The sequence below is a fragment of the Sebastes fasciatus genome, chromosome 1, assembly GCF_043250625.1.
Source record: "Sebastes fasciatus isolate fSebFas1 chromosome 1, fSebFas1.pri, whole genome shotgun sequence".
NCBI classification, from domain to species: domain Eukaryota; kingdom Metazoa; phylum Chordata; class Actinopteri; order Perciformes; family Sebastidae; genus Sebastes; species Sebastes fasciatus.
The window spans coordinates 19260808-19288140 of NC_133795.1; the positions used below are offsets into that span (position 1 = coordinate 19260808).

General features: G+C 39.0%; 2 protein-coding genes and 1 long non-coding RNA gene across 13 annotated transcripts in view; 2 read left to right on the forward strand and 1 right to left on the reverse strand.

The window, feature by feature from the left end:
• Nucleotides 1-27333, reverse strand: part of LOC141768190 (uncharacterized) — a 67041-nt gene that overhangs the window by 25643 nt on the left and 14065 nt on the right. For 2 of the 3 annotated variants that reach the window (XR_012594012.1, XR_012594010.1), the window contains exon 3: nt 16728-16866. The exons of the other annotated variant lie outside the window; for it this stretch is intronic. This is a non-coding gene — a long non-coding RNA (uncharacterized LOC141768190). Of the gene's footprint in view, nt 1-16727; nt 16867-27333 lie in introns of those variants that run through there. 3 annotated transcript variants of the gene reach the window in all.
• LOC141768123 (inter-alpha-trypsin inhibitor heavy chain H3-like) lies at nt 1784-26738 on the forward strand. 8 transcript variants are annotated; one of them, XM_074636145.1, is made up of 21 exons: nt 1784-1923; nt 2478-2638; nt 2753-2857; nt 3259-3421; nt 3518-3628; nt 4469-4597; nt 4761-4877; nt 5059-5227; nt 5316-5426; nt 5672-5853; nt 5987-6166; nt 6261-6382; nt 7185-7333; nt 8152-8226; nt 9287-9346; nt 24200-24259; nt 24685-24792; nt 25042-25210; nt 25952-26100; nt 26305-26389; nt 26493-26738. In XM_074636145.1, the coding sequence occupies exons 1-21, from the start codon at nt 1852-1854 to the stop codon at nt 26605-26607; spliced, it is 2592 nt and encodes an 863-aa protein (XP_074492246.1). In that variant the 5' UTR covers nt 1784-1851; the 3' UTR covers nt 26608-26738. The 8 variants fall into 8 exon arrangements, with proteins under 8 accessions (XP_074492246.1, XP_074492235.1, XP_074492217.1 ...); XM_074636108.1 differs by having other exon boundaries at nt 1803-1923; nt 7185-7417; XM_074636134.1 differs by lacking the exon at nt 8152-8226 and having other exon boundaries at nt 7185-7417.
• On the forward strand, nt 15181-23708 carry LOC141768150 (inter-alpha-trypsin inhibitor heavy chain H3-like). 2 transcript variants are annotated; one of them, XM_074636184.1, is made up of 16 exons: nt 15181-15335; nt 15890-16050; nt 16165-16269; nt 16671-16833; nt 16930-17040; nt 17837-17965; nt 18128-18244; nt 18426-18594; nt 18683-18793; nt 19039-19220; nt 19354-19533; nt 19628-19749; nt 21016-21224; nt 22912-22986; nt 23207-23281; nt 23548-23708. In XM_074636184.1, exons 1-16 carry the CDS (start codon nt 15264-15266, stop codon nt 23691-23693), a joined length of 2127 nt encoding a protein of 708 aa, XP_074492285.1. In that variant the 5' UTR covers nt 15181-15263; the 3' UTR covers nt 23694-23708. The 2 variants fall into 2 exon arrangements, with proteins under 2 accessions (XP_074492285.1, XP_074492295.1); XM_074636194.1 differs by having other exon boundaries at nt 21016-21164.

The following is a 27333-nucleotide window of genomic DNA, read 5'->3' on the forward strand; positions in this document are numbered from 1 at the left end:
CGATGTGAATGGCACGGACCAGGATCACTAACAAATGGGGCGGGACAAACCTATTCAGTTGCAAATGAGGGCGCACAGTCCGTCACGTTACTATCACAGGTCGCCGTAGCTCAGACAAACGATGCAATGGCAGCAGGAATGTTTTCAGACACGACGGACGATCAACACGGATGTGTGGTGAGACTTCGAGGTCTCACCACACATGGCTGTCCGCGGTGAGGAAGAAAAAAGCGGTATAAGACGAGACGGTGAGAGACGACACAGTGTAACGTTAAACGAACATAAAAAGGCTGCTGAATGAGAGAGGCTTCCGCCGTAGCGTTACACGGAAACACACCTTGTTAATAATACGTAAACCACCTCACGGTACCGCCAACTGTTAGCGCATCTGTTTTTAAAGCGTGTTTACACATCTTCTATTTGTAACGTTATCTTTTTAAACTTTTTATCTTTCCAAATAAACCTGCAAAAAGATCCATTTGTCACCTGACCCATCTGTCATAAAGTAACAAACACAGTCCCGGTTTATTACATTATCGAGCTATTAGCAAACTAAATAATATAATATAAATATAATATAAACTCATTTTATTATGTTTGGACAAGCTCTTATATTATCCAACAGTTGCAACATGTCTAGCTGAAAAACTTTAATAGCCCTACTATATGAAGCATGTCTTTGCTGGGATGGTGGAGTGAGTGAAATATACATTTCAGTCTTCAGAAGTTTCTGTAATTCGTTTGTAAATGTAGCCTTTATTATCATAGATAGCACAATGTAGTCTAATATATGATAAATGGGTACTGTAGATAGACAGAGGAAAAAAGGTTCATGTTGATGAACAGATACTGTAAATCTGTACAGTATGTTGTCTGTATGTTTTTGCATACGATACAGCTCCATACATACAACATAGTTAAACATTTTATAAAGCTCAAAATGCTGTGTGTATGTATTTACACTGTATCCTAAAAACATGCATCATTCTGTGACATTTTATGTTTTTGCACACATTGATGATGTCACTATCATCACCTCTCTCTGTAATCCTCCAGACCTGTAACCCCCCCACCCATTTCTAACACCTGAACTAATTGGTATGCATTGCTCCCAGGTTGTGACCCAGGTCGTATCTGAATTGTCCTGACCAGGGTTCAACCCGGGTTGACTGGCTTGGTTTGAATTGACAAAATAAGGGTTGAACCAGGGTCAGATAACCCTGGGCATTGGTGAATCAAATGCAACTTTAAGTTTTGGGTATGAGTGTGTGTATGCAAACTGCAAAATCTTCACTTGACAGATTTGTGTTGTATTAAACTTATATATTCAAGTAAGGACAACTGGGGCTCATTGAGTTTGTTCTATCATTCATCCAAGTGAAGATTGAACTGAAGTACAAGTTTTCTACATCAGTGTCAATTATAGTATATGTTCTTGAACATATTAAGCCAATTTGTCTCTGTGTATCTCATTCACTTTGAGTTTTCTAACCGATGTTGTCTGTGTCAGGATAAAAATTCCTGGAAAAGTGGGCAGGCTGGACCCTCGATGTCAACAGTAAAGCTCACATAAGCAGTTGAATTTCTGGTAAATGTATTTCCTTTTTTCATCCTGTTGTGACAATTTCTGTTAGCTATGTATGTGATTACCAGCAGTATGCATGAGAGGAACGTAGGAGGGAATGTGTTTTTGTGTGTGGGTGTACAAGGGAGTGAGTTGTTGATACAGGAGAGAGAGAAAGAGGAGTTTGCCCTTTTAAAAAAAAGTATGTACACAATAATGTTGTCCTTGTCTGTTTGAGTTTAAAAGACAGATTCAGCTGTCTGGGTCACACTCTGGTGGGAGCCATCATGGAGAGAGCTGTGGTGCAAATCACCCTCTTTGGGCTGCTGCTGGCTTTGACCACCACACTACCAAGCAAGGTAAGGTCCCAAAACCTAAAGGACAGACCACCACACTGCAAGGAAATTGATGCCGTGCTTGATTTTTTCTTCTTCTTGTTGTAAGTTGATCCATTCAATTTTAGGGTTAAGACTTTGGTATTTGGTATGGGTTGGGTTACGGTAAAACTCCAGGGAATTATTGTAAGTAAAAAATGCCTGACAAAAGTATGTTATTGTGTGTAGCTGAAAGTCTATTAGGTCTACTCTATAAGTTTGTAAACACAGTCACATTGACTCTCTTTTGAGCACAAAAAGTTGATCCCCCATGATGTTAATCATTAACCTTTAGGGTAAAGACTTGGTAAAGGTTGAGGTTAAGGAGTATTGGGAGTCATTGTTATTTGAAATCACTGGATAAAGAAATAACGAGAATTAGGTGTTTCTGCAGTTAGACCAACAAGATTCACTCATACCACCCACCAACACTTAGTTTTTCACCATCATCTGATCTTTGGTCAGCTGCTCGTCAGCCAGCGAAATTGACAAAGCCATTTATTTTATTGTGAAATGTGCCTCCTCCTGTATTTGCTCAGGACAACTGGGACATCTACAGCTTTCACATCAACTCCACAGTGACCAGTCGTTATGCAACCACTGTCATCACAAGCCGCATGGCCAATCGTATGGACGAGTCCAAGGAAATAGAATTCCACGTCCGGATTCCAAAGAACGCCTTCATCAGTAAATTCAGAATGTGTGTGAAGCTGAACTGCACATAAAGAATTATACATTAAAGCATCATGAAAATAAATCACGGGCTACTCAGGAGTATGTATATAAACAAAGACTTTTCTTTGGTCTTCTTCAGGTTTATAGATGGCCAAGTGTACGACGGTGTTGTGAAAGGTAAAGAGAAAGCTCTGCAGCAGTACACCGAGGCTGTGTCCCGAGGCCAAAGCGCTGGGATTGTCAGGTACGTGGATCAATGGATCAGTTTATTGCCAGGTCTTATACAGGTTGTTTTTATATCGTACTTTGTAGAAGAGCCTTGTGTGTCCTCTGGGATAAAGGAGAAGACAAAGGAAAAAAATTATCTGTTGCACTAAATTATGTTTATTTTTGTCAGACTTTTCTCAAATGTTTGCTTTTTACTTGGCTACTTTAACATCTTCAGGTCTCTAAAATCCTTCAAAATAAACAATCTGAGAAGGAAAAATAACTCTTTGATTGAACTACTCACATATCATATCCACACTAAGGTCATTACCTGTGATGAGGGGTCATAACTAAGTAGGCATTGTTTTATTTTAAGGGGTCACAAGCCAGAAGGAAGGAACCGCTGCTCTAATGCAATGATTATCGTCTCTGTTGCAGTTCTGTAGGGAGGACCCTGGAGGAATTTAAGACCTCTGTGACTGTAGCTGCACACAAAAAGGTCACGTTTGAACTCACATATGAGGAGCTGCTGAAACGCAGGCTTGGCAAGTACGAGCTGCAAATCCACGCTCGACCCATGCAGCCTGTCAAAGACTTCAAGGTGCGTCTTCTTGTTCTATTCAGGAGAACAATGCTGTGGTAAAATCATCTTTCATGGTCAGAGTTTCTAACTACTTTATTTCATTCTCAATGCCAGGTTGATGTGTACATTAATGAGAAGGCGGGCATCAATTTCATCGAGGTTAAAGGAGGACTAAGCACCAAAGCCCTGGCTAATGCCATCACCAAAACACATGCTGACAAACAGGTACATCACGCAGTGATTCAAAGTTCTGTATTTAAAGGTGCTAAATGCGAGATTGGGAGCATTTCTTTTGCCTCCGCACGGCTCTCAACTTGACAACGGCTGAGCCGGCAGCTCGTAGCTAACGTTGCTAACAGCACTAATAATAAAAAAACTACTGCTGACAGAGATAACAGAGTTTATCTGAGGGGGAACTGAGGGTGGGTGCTAAGGTTCCGCGACGGCACTGTTGGCGGGGACGGTGTTATTAGTTGTAACTGCCATGTGAGATCAGTGCAGAGCAGCGGTCGAGAGTTAGCCAGTTGCCGGCCCAGTAATGTCAACAAAGCAAAGAGAAGCTCGGATTACAACACACACAGAGGGAGAGTGACTTCATTCTCTGCTCAGGTAGACATTACTCCTCTATATCTTTACATAGCAAATAGTTGTTTGCAGCTATATTTATGCTCTGGATATCGTATTGAGCACCTTTTAACTCATTTGCTATCTTATTCTGACCCATAATTAACTGTTTAACTACCATACATAATGACGCCATAACAGCACTGGACATATACATCCTGTCTTATTGCTCATCATTGTGCATATCCCTATCATTCATTCATTATTATATACTATACTGTATATCTTTAGCACTTTTGCAACAGTTTTCACTTTCTGGTTTGATGCCAAACTGCATTTTGTTGTACCCGTCAATGCTCTGCAGAGACAATGAAGTTGAATCTAATCAAATTTAACGAAAGGCAGGGGGCTAATCTGTTTGACCAATAAAACCTATTTATCAACTTCTATTTTCTAACTTCTATCAAGAGTCTGTAAAAACCTCATTCATCCTGTTTCCAGGCGTGGGTGTATTTCTACCCGACAGAGGACCAACAGAGAACCTGTGACAGCTGTGGAGAGCAGGGTATGAATGGAGATCTGGTTATTGTTTATGATGTCAACAGGAACACCTCACTGGGAGACATCAAGGTACAGAAAGAGTTAATCTCCTGGAAGATTGTTGACTTTGAATGGCCTATTAGCATTGTTAAAATATACCATAGTTACTGTACTTAAATTGATATTTTATCTTCCACTGTCTTCTCAACAATATTTTCTAACCAATCCAACTTTCTTCTTCCTCCCCCCCAAGAGATCATCTGGGTACTTTGTTCATCACTTTGCTCCATATGGTCTTGCCCGCATACCAAAAAATGTTGTCTTCGTTATTGATCAAAGTGGCTCAATGCACGGCAGAAAAATGCAGCAGGTACAGTATTTGAAGAGCATGAGTTTGTGACAGATTGCCGCTGTAGTACTGGAGACTTTTTACTTCAGTTAATTATGTCTATAAAAGATTTATTAAAAACAAAAAACACGTGAAACAAATATTATTGCATGGTTTCTTACTTGAATAAAAGTTCTAATGTGTGAACGATGTTTTTGCCCAGACCCGAATAGCATTAATCCACATCTTGAGCGACCTGGCTGAGGATGACCACTTTGGTCTCTTCACTTTTGATCACGGCATTAATCACTGGAAACGAGAACTTGTTCAGGCCAACGAGGAAAACCTGGAGAGTGCCAAGAAATTTGCACGGGATATTAAAGACCAAGGATGTGAGGTTTTTAACAAATATTTTATAAAAGGATGCAAACATGTGACAGCAGAATGGCAGTAATGAAACATGTTTTCATTTAATTACAGCCACAGACATTAACGGAGCAGTGTTGGAAGGAGCACGTATGCTGAATGCACATCCCAGAGAAGGTTCAGCGTCTATCCTTATACTTCTCACCGATGGAGACCCGACCTCAGGTTACAATAAAACACACATGCACACAAACCCAAGCAAATACTTTAAGGACCCTAAAGACACAGTCCATCATTTTTAAATGATCTCACTGCCGTCTTATTCTCAATATCCTCTCCTGTCAACAAACTAGAAGCCACTCTGGGACTTTGAACATCATGGACATTTAAATGAAAATAGCATCAGCATTATTAAGAATTAAGTCTATAAAACGTGTTTGTGTACACAGTTTAACTTTGTGTCTTTGCAGGGGTGACAAATCTCGAACAAATACAGTCAAATGTCAGAGGGGCTATCGCAGGCAAATTCCCACTCTACTGTCTTGGTTTTGGTTTTGATGTCAATTTTGAGTTCCTTGAGAAGATGTCGCTGCAGAACAATGGTGTGGCACGACGGATTTATGAAGACTCTGACGCTGATTTACAGCTGAAGGTGTTTGAAATTACTTGCTCTCATTATAAATACTGTTTACCATGTGATGTGCTACATTTCCAGAGATAAAATTGATCATGGTTGGCTGTGGAGAGATAAACATTTATACAGCGTCCCTAATGTATGTCATCAGGGTTTCTATGAAGAGGTGGCCACTCCTCTGTTGACAGATGTGACAATGATCTATAATGGTGGGACCAATCTAACCCAGACTAACTTCAGCCAGTATTATAATGGCTCTGAGATTGTGGTGGCCGGTCAGATCACTGACAATGACATTGAAACCTTCACTGCGCAAGTTGTGGCCATTTCGGTAAGGATCGCTCTGTGCTACATCAGCTGTAATCTTCTGACAGGTTTGTGACAGCCCTCATGTATACTAACATAATTCATTGGTACAATGACAGAGGAATAGAAAGATGACATTTTCTGACACAAACGCCACCGTGGAGTCCACTGAAACGGCGTCTGGCAGCCACATCCAGAGGGTTTGGGCCTACCTTACAGTCAAACAGCTTCTGGAGAAAGAGTGAGTGCGATGTCAACCATCTTTTCTGTTTGTTCTTGTTTGTAATCTATTATTTATTGAAGGGCTGCAACCCTTATATTTATATTCAATCAATTAATCGTTGAGTCTATAACATGTTATGAAAACGAAAATATTGGGGAAAAAGGCGCATCACTATCACATTGTTTTGATTGATTTTCTGTCAAACAATTGACCATAAAGGTTCAGCTTCATTGTCATACAATACAGGACTGCAATGAAATGCAGCTGTAGCCTCCTCCACACTATACACACAGAAAAAGTATAATCAAATATTCAAATATTTCATAATGATTAAAATAAAAGCTATTTGAAATAGAATGAAACAATAAAATAGGTCAAAGCAAATTAAACCTGCAGTAGGCAGAACGTTTTTGGCATCACTGGGCAAAAATTCCATAATAACCTTTCAGCATATTGTAATTCAAGTGTTCTGAGAGAAAACTAGCCTTCTGTTTTCAGAGCGAGGATAACGCGATGATAACGCGATGATAACGCGATGATAACGCGATTTACCACTAATTTATTTCTCACATTAATGCAACTTACGTTTTTTCGGTTGTAGTGGGTGAATATATTGCGTACATGCATATACAGTATATACAGTAAATATATATACAGTATATACATATATGTGGTAAAAATATATATGTATATATATAATTATATATATACATATATATATATAATTATATATATATGACCGTCTCACTGTACATTATCCCCTACATATTGTCATGTCAACTGTCATGTTTAAAACATTTGAATACAATTTGTGACACAGGCTGCTGTTATCTGGACCTGAGAAGGAGAACATGAAGAAAGAGGCCTTGGAGCTGTCGCTGAAGTACAGCTTTGTAACCCCACTCACATCCATGGTGGTCACCAAGCCTCCAGGGGAGAACACAGATGTGCTGCATAAACCCAAGGAAGGTGAAACACCACAGGCACAGGATCGTTTTGTAATGCATAGTCCACCTATGCGGAGAGGTCACCCGGTACACGGCGGTTCAACTCGTAAGCAACACAGATGACACAAACACAATGTAAAACTAGCATAACATGCTAACTTCTTGTGGCACAGAGTGCATTAGATATGTGCATTATCTGCCGCAAAGGTTCAACGTAGCCGAGGCAAATTACAAACCTAATAAAAAAACGGCGTAAAACCACTTTTTTACATACTACAATTCATGACAACGTTGAATCAATGATTGTGTGCCAGTGCAAACCTTTAATTTTGAGAGGAACATTAATTTTAGTCTTGGTGTGAAAGGTTTGAAGGCGAAAAGTCGTCAATTCATAACTTCCCTGTGTAAAGGCTTTAACAGTTCAAAGACACATTAAAGCCTTCCCACTATCATTAATTCTTTAGTTTGGTACCTACATATATAATAAAATATGCAATATCATTTTTATAATTACAATAAAACTGTTTTCAACTATATGGGATAGTTTACCCGCAAAAAATAAAGGTTTTAATTTTGAAATAGTTCGTTTTTGTCATAATTACAAACTTTTAAGTAATAATCTCCGATTTTTTGTTGTTGTTGATGAATTCTTCTGTGATTCTACCAAAGACTACAGTATCTTGAAATGTGTAATATTCAGATTTTTTAAAAACTAATTATTCTGTGCCTATTAAATATCACCAGCTATAGTTGTAACAAATGTGTATTTTTTAACAAAATGTGCATGCAAGATAATAACATGATATGTTTAATTCTTAAATTTCACTGTTCATTTTCCAGAACTAAAGATAATGGCGATAAACACTCGTCATGACCCCCTTCCAGGTCCAATTGGTCATATGATACCTTTTCTAGGTAAACTTCTTTTTTTGTTGTTAATATCATGGCACCAACCACCCATGTTCAACTAAAAAGCATTCAGGCAGCACATTCCTCCACCAAGGCTGGACAATCCTCTGAATCCGTCCTTCTAATGATGGAAAATTTAACAGATACGTAATAATATGTTCTGCATTTGCATCATAATGCATATAGTAAAAGACAATTAATTATCGGAAAATATATCAAATAGCCAAATAGGTTGAATATTTACCAACAAAAGATGTTTTGCAAAAGACTTCCAACATGTGGAAAATTTGCTGAAGCACAATTGGACACTGCCACTGATTATTCTAATAATCTTTAAGAGAAAACAAAGAATTAGCTTCCATTTCATGTTTTATGAGTCAAAATGTAAACTACTTTATGAATATTCACTTGATGCTGCTGTTGGATCAAAATTTCTTCCATGCACCTTGGCCTAAACTTTTTTGAAATTACTTGCTTAAAAACACACATAACATGTTTCATTTTGATTTACAATTGTTAGTTTTGTGTGCATTTAAATCAATGTTAGATTAAGCCTGTGGTTAATTGGTCAGGATTAGAATAACGTGTAGTTAGTGGTTTGTTTTAAAGCTGAGGATAGGTGTGAGAATATGGGTGTCAATTAATACAATATCATCTAAAGCTTTATAACATAAATGTTTATAACTGGCTTTGTGTAAACTTATTTACAGGTGTTGATTACGACGATGATGCAATGGTCGATTATGGCCTTAGTATGAGCGACCCTCTTCACAGCATTGAGCAGGACAGTGCAATTCATGGTAGAGTATCTCATAGATGTCATTCATGGTATAATTTATATAACATGGATCTATTTATGTTAGAAATTGTACAAAAAGTGTGGTAATTCATTATATAAAAATATAAGCCTGTGGTTAACTGGTGAGGATTAGAATAACATGTGTATTTAGTGGTTTGTTTTGAAGCTGAGGTTAAGTGTCAGAATATAGGCGTCAATTAATACAATATCCTCTAAAGCTTTGTAACATAAATGTATGTAACTCACTTTGTGTAAATGTATTTACAGCTGTTGAGGACAGAGATTATGGCCCTCTTCCCACCCTTGTGCTAGACATTTCAACTCATGGTAGAGTATCTCACAGATATCATTCATGGTATAGTTTATATAAAATTGATCTATTTATGTTAGAAATTGTACAGAAAATGTGGTAATTCATTTTGATGTAAAAGTAGAAGTTGCCCTCTTCTCATCATTAGCTTGCAGAATTCTCAAAACAAAGATTGACAAGAAAGGCATCATAAACAAGTATATACTGTAACACATGTAGGTTTTTACAGTGAGCCTGAAGTATGTTATTGCGGTGAGTAAAAGGCTGTACTTTAACTAAGACGTTCTTGTCTGTGATAATAAATAGCAAACTAAGATTATTTGGCTTACGCTGAAATGTTCCTCAAAACTTGTGAGAGCATAATGGTACAGGTCTTTAATTTTTGATGTCAGTGCCACACAAACACAGTCGTGCTTTTACCTTGTAAATGAAATCTCAAATGATACATGTTTACTGATCACCACCACATGAAAGACAAGATTTGGATAATCATTATCAATCATGCTATAATTCATCTTTATTTAGTTAAATTGGTGTTGAGAGCAAAAACATTTTTAGGATAAGTGTTTCTGCTGTGTGACTCTGTGTTCCTCTCTAGCTCCTCTTTCCCACAGGTTTTTGCTAAAAACTGAGAATCTGTCTCTTCCACTTTGCTTTGACGTCACTGGAGATGTTCGCCTTAAACTTCTTCATCATCCCAACAGAGGTCAGTAATGCTCCTCTTTGTGTCATCACTATTTCCCTTAAATTCACACAGCCTAGTCAATACACACCTATTATTTTGCCTTTTGCTCTCCGCGTGTAAAAGGAAATCATACTCTTCTGCACTTTATCATTTCTTCTTTGCTCCTCCTTTGCATTTTTTATGTTGTTGTCATGGTATTTTTGCTTCAGTGAAGGTTACGTCTACTTATACTGTATAGGTGTGGTATTGAGTTGCATTTGTTCTCTTTTGTATTAGAACTGTCTGTGAATGGTGAGCTTGATTCAGTATCGTATGGAGGCTTCAAAAGGATCGTCATCCACTTCAAGACTGACCTGTATGTTGAGGTTGACACCAATGAAATCACTGTACGAGAGGGACAGACACTGACACGCCACACTGGACAGGATCTCATCACAGCTGGAAGGTGACTTTGCATTGTAATGGCATTGAGTTTTAATGTGTGGCCAAAGATCGAGACTGGTATCGATCTTCTCATCTAGCTCTCTGCAAAAAGCAAATCAGCATATTTCCTAAAATGTCAAATTTTCCTTTGAGACAAGTGCAAACAAGTACAAAAGCAAATTAAGACGAGGTGCATATTTTTCTAGTTTGACAGTGATTAGGCGGGACAAGGAAGTAGATGTTGCAGCTGGAGACACACGCATGGTCTTCTTAATTCACGAGAAGGATGGCGTTAAATTCCTCTGGCCGGTTTTAAGACAGCAGCCATCAGACAACAACGCTACAGGAATTTTAGGTGGGTGAGAATTCTGGATTTTTTGGTATGATTTGATATCAGGTCAATTAATTTCATGTACTGTATGTACAGACGTAGGCAAAGTTGTTGGTAACGTTCCGTTAAAGAGAGAAAAACCCACAATGGTCACTGAAATAACTTGAAACTGACAAAAGTAATAATAAATAAAAATTCACTGAAAATTAACTAATGAAAATTGTTTTTGAATTATGGTTCAGCAGAATCATTTAAAAAAACAAACTAATGAAACTGGCCTAGACAAAAATGATGGTAACATTAACTTGCACAACCTTTTGAGGCAATCACTGCAATCAAGTGATTTCTGTAACTCTCAATGAGACTTCTGCACCTGTTGACAGGTATGTTGGCCCACTCCTCGTGAGCAAACTGCTCCAGCTGTCTCAGGTTTGAAGGGTGCCTTCTCCAGACTGCATGTTTCAGCTCCTTCCACAGATGTTCAATAGGATTTAGATCCGGGCTCATAGAAGGCCACTTCAGAATAGTCCAATGTTTTGTTCTTAGCCATTCTTGGGTGTTTTTAGCTGTGTTTTGGGTCATTATCCTGTTTGAGGACCCATGACCTGCAACTGAGACCAAGCTTTCTGACACTGGGCAGCACATTTCGCTCCAGAATGCCTTGATAGTCTTGAGATTTCATTGCACCCTGCACAGATTCAAGACACCCTGTGCCAGATGCAACAAAGCAGCCCCATAACATAACCGAGCCTCCTCCATGTTTCACATTAGGTACAGTGTTCTTTTCTTTGGATGCTTAATTTTTGCGTCTGTGAACATAGAGCTGATGTGACTTGCCAAAAAGCTCCAGTTTTGTCTCATCTGTCCAAAGGACATTCTCCCAGAAGCTTTGTGGCTTGTCAATATGCATTTTGGAAAATTCCAGTCTCGCTTTTTTATGATTTGGTGTCCTCCTGGGTCGTCTTCCATTAAGTCCACTTTGGCTCAAACAGTGACGGAGGGTGCGATCTGACACTGATGTACCTTGACCTTGGAGTTCACCTCTAATCTCTTTGGAAGTTGTTCTGGGCTCTTTGGTTACCATTCGTATTATCCGTCTCTTCAATATGTCATAAATTTTCCCCTTGCAGCCACGTCCAGGGAGGTTGGCTACAGTCCCATGGACCTTAAACTTCTGAATAATATGTGCAGCTGTAGTCACAGGAACATCAAGCTGCTTGGAGATGGTCTTATAGCCTTTACCTTTAACATGAAGGTCTATAATGTTCTTTCTGATCTCCTGAGACAACTCTCTCCTTAGCTTTCTGTGGTCCATGTTCAGTGTGGTACACACCATGATGCCAAACAGCACAGTGACTACTTTTCACCCTTTAAATAGGCAGACTGACTGATTACAAGTTTGAAGATACCTGTGATGCTAATTACAGGACACACCTTAGTTTAACATGTCCCTATGGTCACATTATTTTACATCTTTTCTAGGGGTACCATCATTTTTGTCCTGGCCAGTTTCATTAGTTTGTTTTTTAAAATGATTCTGTTGAACCACAATTCAAAAACAATATCTGATTTTCATTAGTTCATTTTCAGTAAATTTTTATTTATTATTACTTTTGTCAGTTTCAAGTTATTTCAGTGACCATTGTGGGTTTTTCTCTCTTTAACGGAACGTTACCAACAACTTTGCCTACGTCTGTATGTAATGATTAAAATAAACTTAAAAATAAGGTTTTCAATAATATTGAATTAGTGTTTGCAACCAGCTGTGGTGATTAGATACTTTGAGTAGCACATTTTCAGTGTGATTGCTATATTGTTTGTCCTCTGTGTGTCCAGCTGTAAAGCCAGCAGTTTATGAGGAGGTGCAACAAACTCCCTCAACAAAACTGAAGATCGAGGACCAGGAGGTTGACGTTACCAGGTACATTTTAGTTGGCATAAAGGAGAAAGCTGTTAGAGAGTGCTTTAATTGTTATTGCTCTGATACACAAAGATGTATGACTATTTATATCTTTCTTTTGTAGGGCCAATGCTGTTGACTACAGTATTGTCTCTAACCCGACACTGGACTGCTGGCTCATGTCTGCTGAGTCTGCCCTGCAGAGACGCCTGGATGATTTCATTGTTACACAACTTTAACTGGGAACCATGTTGAATCACTTGCAAAGATTTAATTTGAAATAACAAGTAAGCCAAACGGATTCATCACTTGATACTAATGTGAACAAATAAATAATATCCCAGATCTGTAGTTGTCTTGTATGAACTTAATTAATTTACTTAAAGGATTTGTCAGATGGTGCCACTGGTTGAAATAATTCATCAAACTTAAAACTTCATTTGTAAAAGATTAAAAGAGAAAATAGTAAATCAGGAATTTATAGTGGCATTTGTCCTGCAGTACGACAGCCCTCCACTCATGTCACTCAAAGTGGCCTGAATGCAGAGTTGTTAGTAATAGATTCAATTCCACGCCATTATTCATTTATTCATATAAGATTAAAAGGTTAACATCATGTAATTAAAATCAAACTTCATCTTAAACTGGCATTGTTATATTTATATGTGACTATGCCAACACACCATCTGTGATTTATCTACTTATACTATAACCACTATATGATAACACTGAGTCATGGTCAAGCACAACATCATTGCTATAGCCAGCCCAGTGTTGCCAACTCTTTTCCAATGAAAGTAGCTAGCAGCACTAGCTCCAAAAGCCCCTAAATCAAAGTAATAAAAACACAGGTTGATGTGGTGAGTTACAGGAGGATGTTGTTAAGAGAAACTGGCATTGAAACCGTACAACAAGGAGGGCTGAAGGACTCGACATATGAGTCACAATCATAATAATAATAGTACCTTTACTAATGTAGTCTGTATTTTAATGGTTGCCTTTGTGGTTTTTAAGAGATAACTGTCTGGTTGGTTGTTGTTTGATAAATGTTGATGATACGATGATGTTAGATGCACATATAACTTTTATTAGAAAAATTCTCTGTGAAGAATAGTTTATTGAATGCATCAATGTTTTGATGGTCAACTGTTCCACGACCAGGAATGACGATTACTCCTCCTGGATCTGAGGTTCGTCAATTTTGAACGTGACCCACTCAGATTCCATGTCCCCAAACTCTCCCGGTTTGACAATACATTTTGCCGGAGGTGGAAGTTGAAGACTTCGCCGACAGAGGCCCCAGCCACACGTTCCCAGTTAAGCCTCACTACACGTTTGGGTTTACCAGGTCTGTCGGCAGCCTCCCCGCCATCGGCTACTAGGCACAAACAACAGAGACCTCCTCTCAGCAACTCACTGTCAAATATACCCCTTTCACACCAAGGACTCAACCAGGGTTGAAGCAGGGCCGATTGTGTGTATGAAAGGGTTAACCCGTGTTGATTGACTCGCCTTTGCGACCCAGGTTGAGAGCTAGGTCAGTTCAGGGTTGGACCAGGGTCGATTTCGATGTGAATGGCACGGACCAGGGTCGCTAACAAACAGGGCGGGACAAACCTATTCAGTTGCAAATGAGGGCGCACAGTCCGTCACGTAACTGTCACAGGTCACCGTGGCTCAAACAAACGATGCGACGGCAGCAGGAATGTTTTCAGACACGACGGACTATCAACACGGATGTGTGGCGAGACGTTTTTGCACACATTGATGATGCCACTATCATCTCCTCTCTCTGTAATCCTCCAGACCTGTAACCCCCCCGCCCATTTCTAACGCCTGAACTAATTGGTATGCATTGCTCCCAGGTTGTGACCCAGGTCGGATCTGAATTATCCTGACCAGGGTTCTACCCGGGTTGACTGGCTTGGTTTGAATTGACAAAAGAAAGGTTGAACCAGGGTCAGATAACCCTGGGCATTGATGAATCAAATGCAACTTTAAGTTTTTGGTAAGACTGTGTGTATGCAAACTGCAAAATCTTCTCTTGACAGATTTGTAGTGTATTAAACTTATATATTCAAGTAAGGACAACTGGGGCTCATTGAGTTTGTTCTATCATTCATCCAAGTGAAGATTGAACTGAAGTACACGTTTTCTACATCAGTGGCGATTATATATGTTCTTGAACATATTAAGCCAATTTGTCTCCGTGTATCTCCTTCACTTTGAGTTTTCTAACCGATGTTGTCTGTGTTAGGAGGAAAATTCCTGGAAAAGTGGGCAGGCTGGACCCTCGATGTCAACAGTAAAGCTCACATAAGCAGTTGAATTTCTGATAAATTTATTTATTTTTTTCATCCTGTTGTGACAATTTCTGTTAGCTATGTATGTGATTACCAGCAGTATGCATGAGAGGAACGTAGGAGGGAATGTGTTTTTGTGTGTGGGTGTACAAGGGAGTGAGTTGTTGATACAGGAGAGAGAGAAAGAGGAGTTTGCCCTTTTAAAAAAAAGTATGTACACAATAATGTTGTCCTTGTCTGTTTGAGTTTAAAAGACAGATTCAGCTGCCTGGGTTGCACTCTGGGAGCCATCATGGAGAGAGCTGTGGTGCAAATCACCCTCTTTGGGTTGCTGCTGGCTTTGACCACCACACTACCAAGCAAGGTAAGGTCACAAAACCTAAAGGACAGACCACCACACTGCAAGGAAATTGTTGCCGTGCTTGATTTTTTCTTCTTCTTGTTGTAAGTTGATCCATTAAATTTTAGGGTTAAGACTTTGGTATTTGGTATGGGTTGGGTTACGGTAAAACTCCAGGGAATTATTGTAAGTAAAAAATGCCTGACAAAAGTATGTTATTGTGTGTAGCTGAAAGTCTATTAGGTCTACTCTATAAGTTTGTAAACACAGTCACATTGACTCTCTTTTGAGCACAAAAAGTTGATCCCCCATGATGTTAATCATTAACCTTTAGGGTAAAGACTTGGTAAAGGTTGAGGTTAAGGAGTATTGGGAGTCATTGTTATTTGAAATCACTGGATAAGAAAATAACGAGAATTAGGTGTTTCTGCAGTTAGACCAACAAGATTCACTCATACCACCCACCAACACTTTGTTTTTCACCATCATCTGATCTTTGGTCAGCTGGTCGTCAGCCAGCGAAATTGACCAAGCCATTTATTTTATTGTGAAATGTGCCTCCTCCTGTATTTGCTCAGGACAACTGGGACATCTACAGCTTTCACATCAACTCCACAGTGACCAGTCGCTATGCAACCACTGTCATCACAAGCCGCGTGGCCAATCGTATGGACGAGTCCAAGGAAATAGAATTCCACGTCCGGATTCCCAAGAACGCCTTCATCAGTAAATTCAGAATGTGTGTGAAGCTGAACTGCACATAAAGAATTATACATTAAAGCATCATGAAAATAAATCACGGGCTACTCAGGAGTATGTATATAAACAAAGACTTTTCTTTGGTCTTCTTCAGGTTTATAGATGGCCAAGTGTACGACGGTGTTGTGAAAGGTAAAGAGAAAGCTCTGCAGCAGTACACCGAGGCTGTGTCCCGAGGCCAAAGCGCTGGGATTGTCAGGTACGTGGATCAATGGATCAGTTTATTGCCAGGTCTTATACAGGTTGTTTTTATATCGTACTTTGTAGAAGAGCCTTGTGTGTCCTCTGGGATAAAGGAGAAGACAAAGGAAAAAAATTATCTGTTGCACTAAATTATGTTAATTTTTGTCCGACTTTTCTCAAATGTTTGCTTTTTACTTGGCTACTTTAACATCTTCAGGTCTCTAAAATCCTTCAAATTAAACAATCTGAGAAGGAAAAATAACTCTTTGATTGAACTACTCACATCTCATATCCACACTAAGGTCATTACCTGTGATGAGGGGTCATAACTAAGTAGGCATTGTTTTATTTTAAGGGGTCACAAGCCAGAAGGAAGGAACCGCTGCTCTAATGCAATGATTATCGTCTCTGTTGCAGTTCTGTAGGGAGGACCCTGGAGGAATTTAAGACCTCTGTGACTGTGGCTGCACACAAAAAGATCACCTTTGAACTCACATATGAGGAGCTGCTGAAACGCAGGCTTGGCAAGTACGAGCTGCAAATCCACGCTCGACCCATGCAGCCTGTCAAAGACTTCAAGGTGCGTCTTCTTGTTCTATTCAGGAGAACAATGCTGTGGTAAAATCATCTTTCATGGTCAGAGTTTCTAACTACTTTATTTCATTCTCAATGCCAGGTTGATGTGTACATTAATGAGAAGGCGGGCATCAATTTCATCGAGGTTAAAGGAGGACTAAGCACCAAAGCCCTGGCTAATGCCATCACCAAAACACATGCAGACAAACAGGTACATCACGCAATGATTAAAAGTTCTGTATTTAAAGGTGCTAAATGCGAGATTGGGAGCATTTCTATTGCCTCCGCACGGCTCTCAACTTGGCAACGGCTGAGCCGGCAGCTCGTAGCTAACGTTGCTAACAGCACTAATAATAAAAAAACTACTGCTGACAGAGATAACAGTGTTTATCTGAGGGGGAACTGAGGGAGGGTGCTAAGCTTCCGCGACGGCGCTGTTGGCGGGGACGGTGTTATAGGTTGTAACTGCCATGTGAGATCAGTGCAGAGCAGCGGTCGAGAGAAACTCGGATTACAACACACACAGAGGGAGAGTGACTTCATTCTCTGCTCAGGTAGACATTACTCCTCTATATCTTTACATAGCAAATAGTTGTTTGCAGCTATATTAATGCTCTGGATATCGTATAAAGCACCTTTTAACTCATTTGCTATCTTATTCTGACCCATAATTAACTGTTTAACTACCATACATAATGACGCCATAACAGCACTGGACATATACATCCTGTCTTATTGCTCATCATTGTGCATATCCCTATCATTCATTCATTATTATATACTATACTGTATATCTTTAGCACTCTAGCAATAGTTTTCACTTTCTGGTTTGATGCCAAACTGCATTTTGTTGTACCAGTCAATGCTCTGCAGAGACAATGAAGTTGAATCTAATCAAATTAATGAAAGGCAGGGGGCTAATCTGTTTGACCAATAAACCCATTTATCAACTTCTATCTTTTAACTTCTATCAAGAGTCTGTAAAACCTGATTCATCCTGTTTCCAGGCGTGGGTGTATTTCTACCCGACAGAGGACCAACAGAGAACCTGTGACAGCTGTGGAGAGCAGGGTATGAATGGAGATCTGGTTATTGTTTATGATGTCAACAGGAACACCTCACTGGGAGACATCAAGGTACAGAAAGAGTTAATCTCCTGGAAGATTGTTGACTTTGAATGGCCTATTAGCATTGTTAAAATATACTATAGTTACTGTACTTAAATTGATATTTTATCTTCCCATGTCTTCTCAACAATATTTTCTAACCAATCCAACTTTCTTCTTCCTCCCCCGAAGAGATCATCTGGGTACTTTGTTCATCACTTTGCTCCATATGGTCTTGCCCGCATACCAAAAAATGTTGTCTTCGTTATTGATCAAAGTGGCTCAATGCGCGGCAGAAAAATGCAACAGGTACAGTATTTGAAGAGTATGAGTTTGTGACAGATTGCCGCTGTAGTACTGGAGACTTTTTACTTCAGTTAATTATGTCTATAAAAGATTTATTAAACACAAAAAACACGTGAAACAAATATTATTGCATGGTTTCTTACTTGAATAAAAGTTCTAATGTGTGAACGATGTTTTTGCCCAGACCCGAATAGCATTAATCCACATCTTGAGCGACCTGGCTGAGGATGACCACTTTGGTCTCTTCACTTTTGATCACGGCATTTATCACTGGAAACGAGAACTTGTTCAGGCCAACGAGGAAAACCTGGAGAGTGCCAAGAAATTTGCACGGGATATTAAAGACCGAGGATGTGAGGTTTTTAACAAATATTTTATAAAAGGATGCAAACATGTGACAGCAGAATGGCAGTAATGAAACATGTTTTCATTTAATTACAGCCACAGACATTAACGGAGCAGTGTTGGAAGGAGCACGTATGCTGAATGCACATCCCAGAGAAGGTTCAGCGTCTATCCTTATACTTCTCACCGATGGAGACCCGACCTCAGGTTACAATAAAACACACATGCACACAAACGCAAGCAAATACTTTAAGGACCCTAAAGACACAGTCCATCATTTTTAAATGATCTCACTGCTGTCTTTTTCTCAATATCCTCTCCTGTCAACAAGCTAGAAGCCACTCTGGGACTTTGAACATCATGGACATTTAAATGAAAATAGCATCAGCATTATTAAGAATTAAGTCTATAAAACGTGTTTGTGTACACAGTTTAACTTTGTGTCTTTGCAGGGGTGACAAATCTCGAACAAATACAGTCAAATGTCAGAGGGGCTATCGCAGGCAAATTCCCACTCTACTGTCTTGGTTTTGGTTTTGATGTCTATTTTGAGTCCCTTGAGAAGATGTCGCTGCAGAACAATGGTGTGGCACGACGGATTTATGAAGACTCTGACGCTGATTTACAGCTGAAGGTGTTTGAAATGACTTGCTCTCATTATAAATACTGTTTACTATGTGATGTGCTACATTTCCAGAGATAAAATTGATCATGGTTGGCTGTGGAGGGATAAACATTCATACAGCGTCCCTAATGTATGTCAACAGGGTTTCTATGAAGAGGTGGCCACTCCTCTGTTGACAGATGTGACAATGATCTATAATGGTGGGACCAATCTAACCCAGACTAACTTCAGCCAGTATTATAATGGCTCTGAGATTGTGGTGGCCGGTCAGATCACTGACAATGACATTGAAACCTTCACTGCGCAAGTTGTGGCCATTTCGGTAAGGATCGCTCTGTACTACATCAGCTGTAATCTTCTGACAGGTTTGTGACAGCCCTCATGTATACTGACATAATTCATTGGTACAATGACAGAGGAATAGAAAGATGACGTTTTCTGACACAAACGCCACCGTGGAGTCCACTGAAACGGCGTCTGGCAGCCACATCCAGAGGGTTTGGGCCTACCTTACAGTCAAACAGCTTCTGGAGAAAGAGTGAGTGCGATGTCAATCATCTTTTCTCTTTGTTCTTGTTTGTAATCTATTATTTATTGAAGGGCTGCAACCCTTATATTTATATTCAATCAATCAATCGTTGAGTCTATAACATGTTATGAAAATGAATATATTGGGGAAAAAGGCGCATCACTATCACATTGTTTTGATTGATTTTCTGTCAAACAATTGACCATAAAGGTTCAGCTTCATTGTCATACAATACAGGAGTGCAATGAAATGCAGCTGTAGCCTCCTCCACACTATACACACAGAAAAAGTATAATCAAATATTCTAATATTTCATAATGATTATATTAAAACTATTTGAAATAGAATAAAACAATGAAATAGATCAAAGCAAATTAAACCTGCAGTAGGCAGAACATTTTTGGCATCGCAGGGCAGAAATTTCATAATAACCTTTCAGCATATTGTAATTCAAGTGTTCTGAGAGATAACCAGACATCTGCACCTCCTCATGGCTCTGTTTTCAGGCTTTAAAAAATCTATTGAGTGTTCCTATTGGCTGTGCTCCGGCTGGTGGGCGGTGCTTATTATTTCCTCAACTGATCTCAACATGGCTGCCGGGTCACAAACTTTCTCATTTTACAGCTAAACAGAACACTACAAGATGTTTCTGAAAACATTTGAGGCGAGTAATAGTCATTACAATAAAAGAATATTAATTCATATTTGATCAGCGCTGCGTAGTTTGACCGTTTGATCAGAGTTTGTGAGTGATTGACAGCTGCTCATAGACGGCGAGGCTCCAGCTCGGCTCTGATTGGTTATTTTCCTCCAGTCTGTGAAGTCTTGCAGATGCCATTAGGAGCACTGGAGGACACCGGAGGACACAGAGGCACGATTGTTTTCAGATTACCTGTCTAATGCACTACTGTCAGGATATAGTGACCGTTTTATAAAAATAACTTTTTAAAATCATATTAATCAAGTTAACGCTATAATAATGCGTTAACGCAAATTCGTTTTAATGCCACTAATTTATTTCACACATTAATGCAACTTACGTTTTTTTCGGTTGTAGTGGGCTCAGTTCTAAAGCTAGAGTGAATATATTGCGTATATGCATATACAGTATATACACTAAACATGTATACAGTATATACATATATGTGCTAAAAATATATATGTATGTATATGTATATATATACACATGTATGACCGTCTCACTGTACATTATCCTCTACATATTGTCATGTCAACTGTCATGTTTAAAACATTTGAATACAATTTGTGACACAGGCTGCTGTTATCTGGACCTGAGAAGGAGAACGTGAAGAAAGAGGCCTTGGAGCTGTCGCTGAAGTACAGCTTTGTAACCCCACTCACATCCATGGTGGTCACCAAGCCTCCAGGGGAGAACACAGATGTGCTGCATAAACCCAAGGAAGGTGACTCGAAGCATAGTCCACCTGAATCGAGAGTTTCCTGGGGACACGGCGGTTCAACTCGTAAGCAACACAGATGACACAAACACAATGTAAAACTAGCATAACATGCTAACTTCTTGTGGCACACTGTGCATTAGATATGTGCATTATCTGCCGCAAAAGTTCAACGTAGTCGAGGCAAATTACAAACCGATAAAAAAACACATCAGAAATCACAAAGGTTCCCATAGGAATGAATTTCCGGCTGACTCACATATGTACACAGAGCTATGTGGAAACGAGGCGTTACACATGCTTCTTTGGCACCACCCATAGGAAATGCATCCACATTGGAATAACGGGCTCGTTTCCAGTGTGTAGAGTTGAGTGTGAGTTTATTATAGGCTAGTAAAAACACTTTTTAACATACTACAATTCATGACAACGTTGAATCAATGATTGTGTGCCAGTGCAAACATTTAAAGGGACTGTTTGTAAGAATCAGAAATTGGTTGTAACAGCGACACCTGTGGCCGTTAAGTCAACGAAAGTCAGTGTCCCGTTGCCCGCGCTCGCCCTTGTGCACGCGCTACGTGAATGGGAGCGAGCATCCGTCAAAACATGTGAGGCGACACACATCAGCTAAAAACACAATATCACTCTATATTTCACCTGCTTGGCAGTAATGTTAGCTGAACAGACGAAGGTCTCTCCATGAATCAATGCTGATCCTAGTGTTGGCTTTTCCTGCCTCAGCCTCCCGATCGCGGCCGGAGGAAACAGGGAAGACACCGGCACCCGGTCGGAGACGAGAATGTAACTTGTTGCGGAGCCCCGTCACTTCGCAAGACACGGGAAACCTCTGTTGGTCTGGAGGAGCTGCAGCATTTATTTCTGCAAAAACGTCCACTGTACATACTTCTACAGTGTGTAGTGTGCGCGCATACACGTGAGGTGGAGCGAGCTGAGCGAGTAACGAGCGCGGTGTGTGATTGAAGGCAGGCAGGCAGAGGAGCAGAGTACATCAGAGACTCCGGCCCTGGAGACCAAAGCTACGGTCTCCCCCGCGTCCTCGGACCGCGGCCAACACTGTTTTGCAAGACGGGCTTCACTAGATAGAACTTTGCGGTTTTGGTGCTTCCGTGTAGTTTGTGTTGGAGTCTGAGTCTGAACAGCGTAGCCACACGCGAGCGAGCATGGGACACCGACCCGGATTGATTTATACGTGTAAAAAGTTACAAACAGTCCCTTTAATTTTGAGTGGAACATTAATTTCAGTCTTGATGTGAAAGGTTTGAAGGTGAAAAGTTGTCAATTAATAACTTCCCTGTGTAAAGGCTTTAACACTTCAAAGACACATTAAAGACTTCCTTCTATCATTAATTCTTCAGTTTGGTACCTACATATATAATAAAATATGCAATATGATTTTTCATAATTACAATAAAGCTGTTTTCAACTATATGGGATAGTTTACCTGCAAAAAAATAAAGGTCTTGATTTTGAAATAGTTTGTTTTTGTCTTAATTACAAACTTTTAAGTAATAATCTCAGATTTTTTTTGTTGATGAATGCGTCTGTGATTCTCCTAAAGACTACAGTATCTTGAAATGTGTAATATTCAGATTTTTTAGAAACTAATTATTCTGTGCCTTTTTAAATAATTGACCAGCTATAGTTGTAACAAATGTGTATTTATTAACAAAATGTACATGCAAGATAATAACATGATATGTTTAATTCTAAAATTTCACTGTTCATTTTCCAGAACTAAATAAACTATCGCATATCCCTCATCGTGACCCCATTCCAGGTCCAATTGATCATATTCTACCTTCTCTAGGTAAAACATTTTGATTTACAATTGTTAGTTTTGTGTGCATTTAAATCAGTGTTAGATTAAGCCTGTGGTTAACTGGTGAGGATTAGAATAACATGTGTAGTTAGTGGTTTGTTTTGAAGTTGAGGTTAGGTGTCAGAATATAGGTGTCAGTTAATACAATATCATCTGAAACTTTGTAACATAAATGTATGTAACTCACTTTGTGTAAATGTATTTACAGCTCGTGATATCAGTGATTATGGCTTTCTTTTGAGCGACCTTCTTCCCAACATCTTTACAGAAAGTGCAACTCATGGTAGAGTATCTCATAGATGTCATTCATGGTATAATTTGTATAACATGGATCTATTTATGTTAGAAATTGTACAAAAAGTGTGTTAATTCATTAAGTAAAGATATAAGCCTGTGGTTAACTGGTGAGGATTAAAATAACATGTGTATTTAGTGGTTTGTTTTGAAGCTGAGGTTAGGTGTCAGAATATAGGTGTCAATTAATACAATATCCTCTAAAGCTTTGCAATATAAATGTATGTAACTCACTTTGTGTAAATGTATTTACAGCTATTGATTACAGCGATTATGGCCCTCGTCCTAGCATTGTGCCAGACAGTGCAACTCATGGTAAAGTATCTCATAGATGTCATTCATGGTATAATTTGTATAACATGGATCTATTTATGTTAGAAATTGTACAAAAAGTGTGTTAATACATTAAGTAAAGATATAAGCCTGTGGTTAACTAGTGAGGATTAAAATAACATGTGTATTTAGTGGTTTGTTTTGAAGCTGAGGTTAGGTGTCAGAATATAGGTGTCAATTAATACAATATCCTCTAAAGCTTTGCAATATAAATGTATGTAACTCACTTTGTGTAAATGTATTTACAGCTATTGATTACAGCGATTATGGCCCTCGTCCTAGCATTGTGCCAGACAGTGCAACTCATGGTAAAGTATCTCATAGATGTCATTCATGGTATAATTTGTATAACATGGATCTATTTATGTTAGAAATTGTACAAAAAGTGTGTTAATTCATTAAGTAAAGATATAAGCCTGTGGTTAACTAGTGAGGATTAAAATAACATGTGTATTTAGTGGTTTGTTTTGAAGCTGAGGTTAGGTGTCAGAATATAGGTGTCAATTAATACAATATCCTCTAAAGCTTTGCAATATAAATGTATGTAACTCACTTTGTGTAAATGTATTTACAGCTATTGATTACAGCGATTATGGCCCTCGTCCTAGCATTGTGCCAGACAGTGCAACTCATGGTAAAGTATCTCATAGATGTCATTCATGGAATAATTTATATAACATGGATCTATTTATGTTAGAAATTGTACAGAAAATGTTATGTTATGTTTTCTTGTCTGTGACAATAAATAGCAAACTAAGATGATTAGGTGGCTTACGCTGAAATGTTCCTCAAAACTTGTGAGTCTGAGAGCATAATGGTACATGTCTTTCATTTTTGATGTCAGTGCCACACAAACACAGTCGTGCTTTTACCTTGTAAATGAAATCTCAAATGATACATGTTTACTGATCACCACCACATGAAAGACAAGGTTTGGATAATCATTATCAATCATGCTATAATTCATCTTTATTTAGTTAAACTGGTGTTGAGAGCAGAAGCATTTCAGGATAAGTGATTCTGCTGTGTGACTCTGTGTTCCTCTGTGTTCCTCTCTAGCTCCTCTTTCCCACAGGTTTTTGCTAAAAACTGAGAATCTGTCTCTTCCACTTTGCTTTGACGTCACTGGAGATGTTCGCCTTAAACTACTTCATCATCCCAACAGAGGTCAGTAGTGCTCCTCTTTGTGTCATCACTATTTCCCTTAAATTCACACAGCCTAGTCAATAAACACTTATTATTATGCCTTTTGCTCTCCGCGTGTAAAAGGAAATCATACTCTTCTATACACTATCATTTCTTCTTTTCTCCTCCTTTGCATTTTTTATGTTGTTCTCATGATACTTTTACTTCAGTGAAGTGTACTTATGCTGTATAGGTGTTGTATTGAGTTGCATTTGTTCTTTTTTGTATTAGAGCTGTCTGTGAATGGTGAGCTTGATTCAGTATCGTATGGAGGCTTCAAAAGGATCGCCATCCACTTCAAGACTGACCTGTATGTTGAGGTTGACACCAATGAAATCACTGTACGAGAGGGACAGACACTGACACGCCACACTGGACAGGATCTCATCACAGCTGGAAGGTGACTTTGCATTGTAATGCTCCCGACCAAGAAATAGTCAGGAACATCACCCGCCGTGAAACAGCGATGTGTTGTTTTTACACATAGATTTTTGTACAGATTAAGCTAATGATATACAAAGAGCTTTTGAGATAATGGTGGATGGATGTTGTTACCCTTAAGCAGAGCTCAGGTTGCTGTTTCCCACTGTTTCCAGTCTTTATGCTAAGCTAAGGTAACCAGCTGCTGGTTGTTGCTTCTAATTTAGTGTACAAACATGAGAGTGGTATCAATCTTCTTATTTAACTCTCTGCAAGAAAGCAAATCAGCATATTTCCTAAAATGTATATATAATTGCATGTCTGAACCATAGACTGAATATAAAGATGGACAGCTCCCCAAAAGTGAAGCTAAAAAATCTTGATTGCCCCCTGGTGGCTGGCTGCAGTATAGGTCATAAATCCCGCCTCATCCATGTTAGTGGATGGAAATACTCAGAAGCTAAACTAAAAAGTACACGACAAACACATTTTTCCCAAAGATAGTTTTTCCTGTTAGCTTTGTTGCACCTGCCAGGGTGGGACACATTACATCTTCATTCTTATTGGTGCATTGAGTCCGGCGACCTCACATAGTGCTCAGTGTTTCTTTGCAACCTGAGCAGGGGTGTTATCAGCCAAGATAAGTGAAATGACCTGTGTGGGTGTGCAGGGCCGTTAAAAAGTCCAAAACAAAATTAAGAAGAGATGCATATTTTTCTAGTTTGACAGTGATTCGGCGCGACAAGGAAGTAGATGTTGCAGCTGGAGACACACGCATGGTCTTCTTAATTCACGAGAAGGAAGGCGTTAAATTCCTCTGGCCGGTTTTAAGACAGCAGCCATCAGACAACAACGCTACAGGAATTTTAGGTGGGTGAGAATTCTGGATTTTTTGGTATGATTTGATATCAGGTCAATTCATTTCATGTACTGTATGTATGTAATGATTAAAATGAACTTCAAAATAAGGTTTTCAAATATATTGAATTAGGGGGGTGCAGCTGTGGTGATTAGTTACTTATAGTAGCACCTTTTCAGTGTAATTGCTTTATTATTCGTCCTCTGTGTGTCCAGCTCTAAAGCCAGCAGTTTATGAGGAGGTGCAACAAACTCCCTCAACAAAACTGAAGATCGAGGACCAGGAGGTTGACGTTACCAGGTACATTTTAGTTGGTATAAGGGAGAAAGCTGTTAGAGAGTGCTTTAATTGGTATTGCTCTGATACACAAAGATGTATGACTATTTATGTCTTTCTTTTGTAGGGCCAATGCTGTTGACTACAGTATTGTCTCTAACCCGACACTGGATTGCTGGCTCATGTCTGCTGAGTCTGCCCTGCAGAGACGCCTGGATGATTTCATTGTTACACAACTTTAACTGGGAACCATGTTGAATCACTTGCAAAGATTTAATTTGAAATAACAAATAAGTCAAACGCAAACGAATTCATCAAGGAAAAAGACTTTCCGCCTGATACTAACATGAACAAATAAATAATTTCCCAGATCTTTAGTTGTCTTGTATGAACTTAATATATTTACCTGAAGGATTTGTCAGTCATGTTTCATTTGTTTGGAATAATTATGAAGTTTATAGCGGCATTTGTCCTGCAGTATGACCCGAAGTGGCCTGAATGCAGAGTTGTTAGTAATAGATTCAATTCTACACCTTTATTATTCATATAAGATTAAAAGATAAACATCATGTAATTGAAAACTAAATTCATCTTCAAATGACATTGTTATACAGTAATTATGTGACTATGCCAACACACCATCTGTGATTTATCTACTTAAAGAGAGACATACTATAACCATAACTCATATACTGTAACTCTAAATCCTACTGCCTCAGTTTGGACTCAAAATCAGTCAGTCAGACACTTTCTGCTAAGCGTCTCAGTACTTTCTTTGTAGTTAAAGTATGCATCAAAGTTAACCTGCAACCCTGCATATGTCTGTTTATCCATGATGAAAACATAAAATGTTGGCCTTGTCGTTTGAGCAATCTGGTTAAGAGTGGTGTTTTTCATATACGTGTATGTAAAGGTGTATTAAAATGTAGTCTGTGTACAATAAATACAGTACATGGAAGCAACTTTAA